At 36.2% G+C, this 13767-nt stretch overlaps 1 protein-coding gene across 1 annotated transcript; it reads left to right on the forward strand.

Moving 5' to 3' along the window:
* The first annotated feature begins 617 nt into the window (after positions 1 to 617).
* On the forward strand, positions 618 to 13394 carry EMC3 (ER membrane protein complex subunit 3). The gene is made up of 5 exons (XM_068356742.1): positions 618 to 806; positions 2489 to 2589; positions 3888 to 4040; positions 7558 to 7719; positions 12204 to 13394. Exons 1-5 carry the CDS (start codon positions 658 to 660, stop codon positions 12410 to 12412), a joined length of 774 nt encoding a protein of 257 aa, XP_068212843.1. The 5' UTR covers positions 618 to 657; the 3' UTR covers positions 12413 to 13394.
* The last annotated feature ends 373 nt before the right edge of the window (positions 13395 to 13767 follow it).

A 13767-nucleotide genomic window follows, 5' to 3' on the forward strand; every position in this document is an offset into this window, starting at 1 on the left:
CTCTCCTCTCTCTCTCTCTCTCTCTCTCTCTCTCTCTCTCTCTCTCTCTCTCTCTCTCTCTCAAAATGAATAGGGTTATAAATGATCCAAGACAGATAGTTACTTATAGCATCAAGATAACTTTCTCTCTCTCTCTCTCTCTCTCTCTCTCTCTCTCTCTCTCTCTCTCTCTCTCTCTCTCTCTCTCTCTCTCTCTCTCTCTCTCTCTCAAAGCAATAAAATGAAAAACAGTAACTAAATTAGACGCCTAAATGAAGCTTACTTAAGGGTACACTCGGGCACACTATTCTGTCTTATTTCTTTTCCTCTTCTTTTGTCAAAGTTCTTATAGTTTATATAGGAAATATTTATTTTGGTATTGTTGCTGTTCCTAAAATATTTTATTTTTCCTATTTTGCTTTCCTCACTGGGCTACTTTTCCCTGTTGCAGCCCTTAGGCTTATAGCATCTTGCTTTTCCAACTAGGGTTGTAGCTTAGCTAATAATAATAATAATAATAATAATAATAATAATAATAATAATAGTAATAATAGCTGCCATTTTTGTATGACCAAACTCTTGAATTCTGAAAATGAAGTCCTCGATTGATGTTGTTTCACATGTCTTTCATGAATGACAGTCTCTTTAACAAACAAACATCACCTTCCGTGTTAAGCCATGGCAGAACTGTTGCTAGATTCCGATATTCGAATATGGGTGTTTTTACCCATTGTACTCATCACATTTTTATGTGGAATAGTCAGACATTATGTGAGTGTCCTTATATCGACCCAAAAGAAAGTTGATTTGCAGCAAGTGCAAGACAGGTGAGTGGAGTGGAGGAAATTTTGGAGGCCTAGGATGTCAGACGGTGTATTCTAACCTTATTAGAAATAGAATATTTTATTGCTTAGCTTATCATCTGTTAGATCTAAATTAGGAAAATACAAGCACTCTTGATTTGGGGTTGCTTGTAGAACGGCTGATTGGCAATAACTCATTTATTTACCGTAATAAAATGAGATTAAACATCCCTTATTCAATGCCGGAGTCAATCTCTACCCACCAATCTACATCCGTTTCGTTGGTCCTATAAAAGCTTTCACTGGTCAAAATACTTTTTTTATTTTAAATTATAGAATAGGAAGCTTTTGTATAGCGACGGAGAGGACCTACTACCTACATAGAAAACCTAACCTAGACTTCCCTAACCTACAAGCCGTGTACTTACCTAATGGCGGATAGGAGCCTTTGTATATCAGCGGCCAGTTCCTCCTCTGTGCATAGAAAATGGACACCAATTAACCTAATCTCCCCCCCCCAACGTAACGTACAAGCCGTCTAACCTACTTACCTAGGGTGGGGTTGGTGTTCGCTAAAGCCGCCCTGTGACCCACTTTTCACTGCTGTATTCTTAGTTGGTTGCCATCATACATTCAGATGACCGCTATCATACATACACCCCGGTGGGCGTTGGTATTCTTAGCGATAGAGTTGAAAATCAAACACAAGACAATGAGTAGGAAAATATATAGTAAGATTATATTTTTGGACGGAACAACATTTTGAACAGAAAGAATAGTTTTCCTGTAGCAATTAATGTGCTCTCACTGAATTTGACCTTCATTTCAACAGCAAATAAGCCAAAAAACCCGTTTAACCATCCAAGAATGGGGATATTTTTTTTTTAGGAATTTAATGGTATTTGCCCCACTGTGCGTTCGCTTCGCTCGTGGAAAAAATAAACACCAAACTCCTATGTAGGCTACTGACAAATGGTATTTGCTGAGCTGTACATGCTAACCCCATTGATTATTATTTTTTAGATAATTATTTTTATTTGCAGTGAAGATAAGGTCATTTCCAAAGAAAATGGATGTTTTTCTAAAGGAAATATCTGTCTGTTTTTTAGTAGAAAAGCTTTTCTGTCCGTAACTATAATAAAACAAAAAGTACATGATTCATGTATTTGGCTAGAAATTAAAGTTTTGTATTTTTACCGTAAGTGACCCATCGTATGCTTAGCTTATATGGTATTATATAGGTTAATTTTGCACCAATATACAATTAGACAGCCATGCCTAGTAACATAGGTCGAATGATGAACCAATGCATTGAAAATGTTTGCTTGACTAATTGTTGGTTGCATATCAAAAATCTTTTTTGATGTACAGTATAAAGATTTGGAATTCTCGGTACACCCATGGAGTTGTATGATAAACTACATTCTGCTGTGTTTTATATTTCTTATGTTTGATTGTGCCTGGTTTTAATTCAGTTTTTTCCATATACAATTTTTTTTTGTAAGGATTTGTATACAGTAATAAGGAAAATATACCACTGAGAATGGATGATACTGTACTTTAGTCGCAATAATTTCAATATAGCCAGCAATGAATAATAATAATCAGAGCTTAAGATTTAGCAATTTTTGATTATTTTTAAAGCATGTGTTATGATGTTTTATAGACCATAAAATTAATGTAACATTGTACCATCTGCTTTTCAGCCAAGCCATGATACGGGCAAGAATGTTGCGGGAAAATGGGAAGTACCTCCCAAAGCAGTCTTTTCTGATGAGAAGACATTTTTTCAATAATGACGAGTCTGGTACGTAGTATATTTGTTATTGTAGTGCTGTCTTCTGCTTTCTCACCGTTATCCCTACATTAAGGGGTCGGTTGCGTGATGCGCCCTCTCCATTGCCTTCTATCAAAGGCATCCTCTTTCACTAAACCCCTTCTCTCCATATCATCCTTCGCCTTATCTCACTATCTAATTCTCTGCTTCCCTCTTGATCTTCCCCCCCAACAGGTTCCTCCTAAGCCCTCCTCACTCCCTCCCTACCATCCATCCTCACTCCCTCCTCACTCCCTCCCAAGCCCTCCTCACTCCCTCCCTACCATCCATCCTCACTCCCTCACTCCCTCCCTACCATCCATCCTCACTCCCTCCTCACTCCCTCCCAAGCCCTCCTCATTCCCTCCCTCCCAAGCCCTCCTCACTCCCTCCCTCCCAAGCCCTCCTCACTCCCTCCCTACCATCCATCCTCAACACGTTCCCTTACCATCTCAGTCGTTACAATTTTATTATCTCTGTCGTCTTTACTACGCCTGACATTCTTCTTATCATTTTCCAATCTTTCTGGCAGTGATATTTCAATAATCCACCTCAGCTTTTTCTTCTATGTTTTAACAAGCTTTGCTTCCTCTTTTCGTTTTAGAGATCACGTTTCTGATCCGTACATTGACACTGGTCTTATGACTGCGCTATAGGTTTTGACCTTTAGCTTGATTGGCATTTTTTTAATCATGTACCACTCCCGCTACCTCCCTCTACTTCCACCAGGCTACTTTTGTCCTATTCTCAACATCAGCCTCACATCCTCCCTCCTGACTTTTAATAGATCCTAAGTATTTAAATTGTTCCACTTGTACTGCTGTATGGCATTCATCTTCAGTGTTATGTTTGTGTGAAACAAATATACCCTAAAATATCACTTTATGGAATTAGCAAGCTTTCCTGCTAAACATCAAATTAACAAATATCTAACTAGAAAATGATAAGGGCTGAGCATATTTCAATGTGATTGAGTGAAAGGTATTTTGTAAATGTATAAGTATTTGAAAGAGTAACATACTATGTAGTTTAGAAAATTCTTGCCTCTAGCATCAATATCTATTCATTTGTCTTCTGAATTTCAGTCCCACTAGCTAATTTATTGTTGTCCACTCTTGCAGAAAGTATTTCATTCTTATGACAATTTAATGAATTATTTGATTCGTTTTTTTTTTGTCATAAAGCATAATAAGAGAAAGATATTAAGCTTAAATTTATTATGTTGAAAACCTAAAGAATGTTTTGTGTGCATTTGATTTGATTGTTCTTTCCTCCCATTTTTTTTTCAGGTTACCTGAAAAATGTGAAAAGACCAGCAGCACCACAGCCTATGACTGACCCCAACATGATGGTAGAGATGCTGAAAGGACAACTAACAAATGTTGTACCCATGATTGCCATTGGTGGCTGGATTAATTGGACTTTTTCTGGGTTTGTGACAAGTAAGTTGTATTTGCTTGAAGTAAAGTTAAGAATAAAATTGTTCCAGTACAGTGTTCAAACCTCTTTCTTAAAATAGTAATGCTGTATTTGCATGCAGACTGGTGCAGTAATTGGAGCTTGTTAACACCTCAGTTATAGATTTACATGGTGAGTGTGAGGGAAGGTCTTAGTAATCACGTACATGAACTATTACCTCTCCTTATCTGCCGTATGTTTCATGTCACTGCTCTGCAGTACAGCGAACTGGAGGTATTGATGAAATATTGGGAGGGGATAGTTCCAACCAGTTTCCATAATCCCTCCAAGGACTGTATGAAACTGGAAGAGCAACAACAAGTGGAGTGAGAGGCAGGAGTTTCAACAGCACTAACGAAGGAGATTATAGAGCCCTCCAAGGTGAAGGGAATGTATTGCCTCTCAACAAAACAAAATACGGCCATATATCAACCAGTGTCAATTATCGACTTTTTGCTCTACTAACATGATTGCTCCTAGGTCAGGATCCCAACACCTTGGGCTTTAATGTGGGGATCTATCAGTGTCCATTAGTAGAAGAAGGCATCCAGGAATACCATACCCTTCAAGACTTCTGTAGGTGTTCAGTAGGTTACACCAATCATCCAATGAGGAGGATGATACATTACCCTTTATTTAAGTATCAAGGATTATTCTGTTTCAATTGTTTATGAAGGGCTTTTTAGTTGCTTTGGTATGAAAAAAAAAGATGTCTGGTATGAAAAAAAAAGATGTCTGTAGGTGTTAGACCACTAGGAGAATGGACAGTTCTGTTAATTACATAAGTTAATCCAGGATTGTTCTAGTTGAGGAATGTTACCCACAAGTCCTTGTACTGTACACCTTTTCCATAGTTCCTGTGGCAGCAGCTCAATATGCTGTGTAGTTACCCAAGTTTCACTTGGACATGAAGGCTTCTCTTGTATTGGTATCATTTAGGACAAGATTTCCTAAGTGAAAGTACCCTGTAGTAGTGTGTATGGTCCCATTCCCCACATATCTTCAGTACTTCAGACAGTCAACTGTTGGGATTCTCAATTGATGAGTGAGAGTTGCATAACAGAGTTTTTTATCTGAAGATGTACTGTCTTCCATTAAACAAGGGATAATTTTTACCTGGGAGTTTTAATAATATCTACCAGTGTGTATCTCCTATTATTATTATTATTATTATTATTATTATTATTATTATTATTACTAGGGAAGTTGCAGCCCTAGTTAGAGAAGCATAATGCTACAGCCCATAGGGTTTCTACATGAAGGTAGTATTAAGATTATGCTTTTATACTTTGGGATTAGTGTAGTTTAATTGTAATGCACAGAGCTTCCATGTAGAAGGTGAGAGGTGCAACTCTTCCATACATTAATGGGAGGGATAGGTTCCCCTAAACTCCTCTAAGAGTCCACTGTTCATACTAAAAATACTAAACTTCCAGAGGACCCTATTACCCTATGCAATAATAAAGGCCATTCTGTATAGAGAGTTTACAGAAGAAAGCTTTATCCTGCTTACTTAAGTGACTAGGAAGCAGACATTTCTAGATAGTGTTTTGCTTTGTAGCTTTTGCATTCTCATGCACAGGCAACTTTTCCTGCATTTTACATAAGGAACAACACCTCCACTGGAACAAGTTTCTCGTATTACAAAGTTAAGGTTTATATACTTCTTCTGAACAAACTGCAGATTGTTTCTGCAAAAATACAAATCAGAGTCTTTTGATGCAAGTAGTCTGGTATGAGCTGGATAAATATTGTTGGAGCTTTGTTACAATATTGTTAATTGGTGGCAGGTAGACACACACACCACTCTTGGTACCAGATCACCTTGACTCAATTGTGAAGCTTAATACTGTATTATAGTATTCATTGTTATTGTTCTTGATGCTTGTTCATTATGTCAGGAATGACCTTTGCCTTATTTCATGTCTTTGAGTTCTTCCCCCTCTGTTATTTCCATTCAGGGGAACTCTAGTCTGGCTCCCCTCAGTGACCTAACTATTAAGAATGGTGGTTAGTGTAGTCAGGGTCTTAAGTGATTATCTTACAAGACTTTGTCCAGGAAGGTCAAACCTGTGGTGATTTCAATTCAAATCTGATTCCCATGCACGGTCCGGTAATATTTATGGGTAATAAGCATGTAAAAAATGCAACTGCTCATAGAGGTACAGACTTTGGAAATCTTTCTTCCTTTAGAGTGGGACTGATGAACTTGAAATCAAGCCCTGTATTAATCAATGCTTTGCGTTGAGTATTAGCTTTTGATCAGCCAATTATGAAAACCAGTTTTGCAATGGCACATCTTGAAAACAAAAACTGCCATAAGAGCCAATTTTCAGCATTCCAATTCTGCCTGGATCTTTTCAGAAAGCATAGGTTCCTCAGAACTCAATCAGTCTCTTGTATAATGTGAATGATCCTCATCTCACCAGTCCACTATGTACTAATATCAGGCTCATGGTAAGCTAAATACTGAACTTTTGGTGTTGTGCTTATCAACACTCTGACCAATGTGTACTGTGCATAGAACCAGGAACCAAAGATGCCAAAAGATACCGGGAATAGTCTGCCTGGATGTTTGAAGGCAACAACAGTATACACTCAGTCAGCAGTAGGAATTGGGCCCTGTTGGCTTGGAGTCATTCTTTTCTTATACTCATAACTTGGTAGCTGACACTTATGTGTAGTAACATAATGACCTCAGTCATGTTCCATAAAACAATTTCCTTAATTAGGAGCAAGTTTTCTACCTAAAGAATATGCGTTTGGATTTCAAAAACGAATGTAAAATTCAAAGGCCATTTTGAAATTTGCCTATATGCATAAACCTGAATTCTTTAAGCATAATACCACTTCATACCAATCTCATGCTTATTCCTGGTGCTGAAAGAAAAGCGAGGTTTGTATTTCAACGGATGATTCAAACTGACACCCGAGAATAGTACAACAGTATGAAAATTGTACATTATTTTAGAAAGTTTAGAAATGGGATTATTTATTTAGATGCTGTACTGTATATTATTTTATTTATAAGAAAATGTTAAGCTGTGATTGTGTATAAGTAGTTATTCCATTTATATTTATAGATTATTAGCATGTCAAAAAAAAATCTGAGTAAGGGAACTAGTAATTTTCATTTTGGAAATATTCAAGCAAATGGTCAATATGTACAAGTAATAAGTTTATGTTTTTAAATTTGATCTTGGTAAAAATGCTATACTTTTGTAGTCTTAGTGGAATGAGACCAGATCTTTCAGAAATTTTGATTGTTCAGAATAGGTTCAGTTTTGTTGAAGAATAATGCTGCAATCACACTTCTACTATACAAACTGTATTATTTTTACTTATGAGATATTTTATATGAAATTAATATTCCGATAATTTTTCTCATTGTGTAGTAATTTTCATTATTGTTATTTGGCCACAATATTTGATACTTATTTTAATTTTGTTTCCATTTATAAACTTTGACTGTTTTGTAACGGAGTCTTTTTAACTTTTCAGCAAAGGTACCATTCCCTCTCACACTGCGATTCAAACCCATGTTACAGAGAGGAATTGAGTTGGTGTCCTTGGATGCATCCTGGGTGTCATCAGCGTCATGGTATTTCCTAAATGTATTTGGGCTACGGTCGATCTATACTCTTGTGCTTGGAGAGAATAATGGTAATTTTTTATTCAATTTCTTTTTTATTCCTCCCTTGTTTGGCTGCATTCCTGACTTTTTTCAGCCATCGTTTCTTTCACATGTGCACCACTACTCTGGTCTTCAGAGCTTTGACTTTGATTGTGAAGCTTTTATTATCAAGTTGGTACTGTATTTCATCTCATGGTTGGTTGTTCTATAAGCCAAGAACATGAGAACAACAGTCTTTCCCGAGTATTTGTGTTTTGCTCTCGTCTATTTAATTCTCGGGAAAGTATGCTAGGTGTCTTTTTCTTTGAATATTTATATGAAAGACTTCAAGTAAAGTGGTACCTTGGTATTCATTGTTAATTCATTCTAGATGAATTTTCTCAATAAGGATTAATGCAATTTGAATTTGTCAATTCCATATCCTTGTAAAATCCACATTGTGTAAGAAATTATGTACATTGAGTTGTATTATGTATTTAAACGTCACTAAGCACTAAAACAAACATTGAAAAAAGATTGCGAATTTTGTGATGATGGGGAAAATAAGTAGGAGACTCATAATTTCACCTCCAGACACTCCCGCCTTCTCCCTATACCTTCTTGGTCTGCACTGTATGGAGTTCAGAGGGTAGCAGAGAAATGCTCTCTTCTCTCCTCGTCATGAATAGGATAATTACAGAGACACCATTCATGTAAACACCACCTATGGCTACTCATAAGCTTGCAGCACCTTTATTGGGTTAGTTCTTTCAGAACTTTGGAGTTTAAAAGTTTAAAGGCCACTCATGAATGGCAGAGGCAAGGGACAGTGACATTGCCCTATCAAGCAGAACAATGCTGTAGAGACTGACCATATATACATATGATCAGTGCCCAAGCCCCCTTTATACCCAAGCTAGGACAAAGCAAAGGCTCCTGATGACTCAGCAGATAAACCTATAGGCTCCCCTAACCCCACCCCCCATCCTTAGCTGTCAAGGATGGTAAGGTTGCAGCGATCAAAGGAATTAACGAGTTTGAGCAGTACTTGAACCACAGTCTGGCATTCACCAGTCAGGGATGTTACTGCATCGGCTAGAGGTTTTATGGGAAACCCAGTGGTAAGCAAGAGAGACCCTTAATAAGAGCTTTCAACTTCAGTTATCAATTTGCCATCTGTATTGCTGCATCTGACAGGATTCTTGCTTTGATATGGATCCTGTACTGTAACTGTTGCTGCTAATGACATCACTTTACTTTGATAAATGCCAAAGGGTGCATTACAGGAGTAAATAAAAGCAGTATGCCAGTGCTTTTTTGTACCTCATCTTTATTCTCAATCAATCAATCCTTGTCCTGCCTCTTACCTTCTTCACTTTTTTTATGACACCCTCTTGGTCCCCTGGTTATGAAAGGGATAGGGAAAAGGCTTTAGAGTTTGCTTCCTTTTGTAAGTCCTACCTGACTTCCATAGATACCTATCTTTCTACAAGGATGGTTTCTCTCTCTACTCCCCATCATAAATTAATGCTCTTAAGAGATAGAGAGACAGTTTCCTTAGGGTGTCAATTCTTGTCAGTTATACATACATATACCAAGGCACTTCCCCCAACTTTGGGGGGTAGCCGACATCAACAAGTGAAACAAAACAAAAAGGGGACCTCTACTCTCTACATTCCTCCCAGCCTGACAAGGGATTCAACCGAGTTCAGCTGGTACTGCTAGGGTGCCACAGCCCACCCTCCCACGTTATCCACCGCAGACGAACAGTTATAACAAAATATAAGTGGTGGGTTACTCTTAAACCTGCACTCTTTGGTGTAGACTTAACAGTTCCTGCTTTACTTAAATCAGCTGGCTCTGTCAATCATTGTCCAAAGGAATAGGCAACGCTTTTGATTGATGAGTTTGACAGTAAGTAGAGTAATGAGAAACTCAATCCTCATTCCTCTTTAACTGAGGCTAAACTAACTAGTTTATCTTTTCAGTGTGAAATAAAGCACTCTTGATGGACTTTAATGCTTATGGAGATGTAGACCCAAATGGTATTTTTCCTTTTTTTTTTTTTTTAAAGACCTCTAATTTCTTACCTCTTAAGTTGTTTATTATTTTCTGCAAGTTAGCGAGAAGAGGTTCTTTTTTCACTTAATGTTACTCCATTAGGTAAATGTGATTGTGGTAGTTCTAGGTGTGATTATTACCACCAATTTGACCTCGAAAACAAGCCCGTTGTATATGCAGATGATGCTACTCTATGTGCATCATTTTCCATCTTTTTAATGTAAACCCATTGTTGCAGAATTCGTTAGTAAAGAATTAGCTAATATTAGTGCATGGTGCAAATTATATGCCATGTTGTTGAACCATGAAACTCAAAGTGTGATTGTAAGTCAAGTACAATGGCTCCTAAATAACCAGATTTCTACATTGATAATGATTCTTTAACTATATACAACTTTAAAATTTTAGGTGTGATTCTTGGTTACAAATTTACATTCAAGAAACAGGTTCATTCTGTTTCTTCTTAAAATGCAAAAATGTTTGTCCTATTGAGAAAATCTTTTAAGGTTTTTAGTTATCAATCTATTCTGAAGAAATGTTTTAATTCTTTCATTCTACCTTGTTTTGAGTATTGTTCTTCTGTCTGGTCTTCAGCTGCTGACTCTCATCTTAATTTGTTGGACGAAAACGTGCAGACTATTAAATTATTTATTTCTGATCTGGATGTTAATCTGTGGCACTGTTATTCAGTTAGTTCTTTATGCATGTTGCAAAATATTTTTCATAATTCTGACCATCCTTTGTATTCAGATCTTCCTGTACGTAGTACTAGGTATGCAGTTAATTACAGTATAACAGTAATGCCCTCTCCATTATAAGACTCAACACTACACAGTATTCTCGAAATTTTATTCAAACTGTGACCATATTGTGGAAGGATCTTCCTAATCAGGCAGTTGAATCAGTGGGACTTTGGAAGTTGAAACTTGCAGTATATGTTTTTAAATAGAACTGGCTGAAACAAGTCTCTCTTCATTGTTTGGATCTTAAGATATTTTATATTCTTTATTCATTACTTCTCATATAGTTAGTTTATTTTCTCATTTCCTTTCCTCTTTGGGCTATTTTTCCCTGGTGGAGTCCTTGGGCTAGTAGCATCCTGCTTTTCCAACTATGGTTTTATCTTAGCTAGCAAGAATAATAATAATAATAATAATACAAGATTAAAACATCTAGTACCATCATCATATCAGTTTTGAAGATGTTGACTCTGCAAAAGCTATAGAATCTTTTTCTATATTTGACATTTGGATTAGTGAAATGAGGTCTCATTCTCATTTGTTCTTAATTACGTCCCAGACTACGTTTAAGATTTTTACAATTCCATCACACTGGTATTTTTTTTATAGTGATCAAGATTAGGAACTTGCAAGTCTAATGAGAGCTGTGATTTGTTACTTGAATGTAACCTAACTCTTTAGGGCTCGAGTTCATATATCTAGTAGTAGCAAAAGGAAGAATTGTTTTAAGAACCCATTTCTATCAGGTTTTGAGAGGTTATTGCAACCTATTTTTTTTTATCACCCTGTCTATATGATTTTTCCATTCATACTGCAATTTTGCATTTGTAGCTTTGCTTTTTACATTCTTACCTCCGCTTCTTATCGTTATCACTGTAAACCACAATTCTTGAATAGGAACATATGGTGACCCGGGATTTTTTTAAAACAGAGAGGCAAGGCATATAACAATCTCTTTCATTACCCCCCTGACAGTACTGTACACTTAACTGCAACTAGAAATCATTATACTAGTAAGTCCTCATCTTTACTGGTGGCAAGGATTTATAGATATAAATCAAGGGTGGGTGAATATTTGAAGATAGTCCCAATTTGAGGATAGATCATGGTCAAATTCTTAAATAATAGTCTAGCATTCTGAGTGAGGAAGCAATGGATATAGCAAGAGGGTATAAGTATTGCCAAACAGAATTTGGAACTCCGTCCTCGCTTCTGTGATCAGATAATGTGTTCAGACATATATGAAGGACAAAATATGTTGCAAAGACATGTTTCTTGAAAGAAATTTTTTTTATATCCCAATACACTAGTGAGCTTATTGATATATTGGCCTGTCAAAATCTTGTGCAAACAGTTTAATTATCTCATGCTTACTCAGAAAATAAAAGCCATTTTCAATAGTGAGTATTATTGCAATATTGTTATTGTATAATGTTTTATCTCTATTCTTAGCAATTACATGATTTCATAACTTTGACAGATGCTGAACCAAGCGAAAGTCAGTGAATTAGGAAAACTAATGAAATTGATTATGTCTGCGATGACAAAGTTTAATTTTTGTTGCATTGGCCACTAAAGTTATGTTTCGTGACCTTCAAAAATATTATAAAATAACTTCTCTTTGCTTATTAATTATATCCCCACAAAATATATGACTGAATCAACTTTCAGTAAGAAATATTGGAAGTAAATTTAAGTATATTTCTAATGAAATCTGTTTTTTTCTCTTCTAGCGGCTGATCAGGCCCGTATTATGGAAGAGCAAATGTCAGGTGCTGCCATGAATATGCCTCAAGATCCAAAAGCCGCTTTCAAAGCTGAGTGGGAAGCTTTAGAAATAGCAGAGCATAAGTGGGCATTGAAAGATGTGGAAAGTGACATCCTACAGAAGGCAGAAGTTGATCTTCTGTTTGATCTGCAGTCTTATTCAAATGCATCTTGAGTTGATTTTTTTCCTCTCTCCAGATTTCCTGTGTTACTAATAAAGTGGGAGTAATACGTTATCAGTGTCATTTGTCCAAATAGTTTTTTTAAGTTATGACGAATATCAATCCAAACTTTTTTGATATATTTATCAGAACAGCCTTATTTTTTATATACTGTACTGTATACGGTTCATTTAATAAACATTTTTTCTTAGTGAGAACTTATTGTAATTGTCTTTTCTTTTAAAATTACTTAAAAAATCTTTGTTGTTTCTAAGGTTTTGTTCCGAGATGCTGGTCACATGACCTTATGGCGAATGTAATTGATTTTTGATAGGAGCTTCCTCTTTACTGTAATAGATTATGGTCTTTTGAAAAAGCAATGTTTTGTTCTGTTTTTGCTTCTTTTTATATCAAGTGGACATTCTGCTCCTTTGTTCCTTTTAAGGTGTGGCAAAGTATGATTAAAGCACTCTCCTTTTAAAATGGAAAATCCAACTCGGTGCAAATTGGATGTTAAAGGGAAAGCTATAAGGTAAGTTATGGCTGTGCAGTATTGATATAATCACTTTCTTTGGGTAATTTAAGCCGCATTAAAAGTATTTAGTTGATTGAGGTAGAAAAGAGTATGATTTGACCAAAATCTGAAATTTGGTGGTTGCAGTTGTCAGTTATGCCTTTATGTTACCCCATCAATTTTTCTTTGAAGTTTGTTAAAAAAAAAAAAAAACCAAGGACATGTAGCTTTTGTTCTAGGATTCAAAGGGTGAATGTCTGGAGATGAATGCTAAAGATGATTAATCGTTATCAAGATAAAATGGAAATCTGAAAGATGTTCTTATATAATTTTCAAGTCCCAGGGCTCTATTCGTCTGGGACAGAAGATAAGATTGTAAGCTTAGTCAGGAATTTTTCTTTCCTTTTAAGACAAATTCTTTAAACAAAATGATTTTATGTAAAATATTCTATTGTACTAAATCAAATAAATGTACAGTATTACTGGAGGTTTTTTTTATTTCCTTATCTACGGGATGGCCACGCTTGTGCAAAAAATTCAGCCATACTTTTAATTCTTAAACCTTTTGAGATTCATATGACATCAAAATTTTCACTCCATGAGATATAGATGACTGCAAAGTATATCCCGTTGAATATTTGTCTTGACCTAAACTTGTCATTTTGACTATATTTGCTTATTCCTAGTGGCACCTTGGCGCTGAATGCCCTCCCGGTCCCCAGCACCCAGGCTTCAGCTTTGGACCATGAATACTACTAGTTTGCTTATGTGTTTGCATATCGCCTTGAGAGGAAGGTGCTACTTTCTTTTTCCCTTTCAACTCTTAACTGAGCATAATAAAACTTTAACCCTGGG

Source organism: Palaemon carinicauda, chromosome 33, assembly GCF_036898095.1.
Source record: "Palaemon carinicauda isolate YSFRI2023 chromosome 33, ASM3689809v2, whole genome shotgun sequence".
Taxonomy (NCBI): Eukaryota; Metazoa; Arthropoda; class Malacostraca; order Decapoda; family Palaemonidae; genus Palaemon; species Palaemon carinicauda.

Coding starts and splice junctions, on each gene's coding strand:
- EMC3 (XM_068356742.1), top strand. CDS start 658: ATGGCAGAACTGTTGCTAGATTCCGATATTCGAATATGGGTGTTTTTA. Junction 807..2,488: donor TTGCAGCAAGTGCAAGACAG/GTGAGTGGAGTG, acceptor TCTGCTTTTCAG/CCAAGCCATGATACGGGCAA. Junction 4,041..7,557: donor TTTTTCTGGGTTTGTGACAA/GTAAGTTGTATT, acceptor TTAACTTTTCAG/CAAAGGTACCATTCCCTCTC.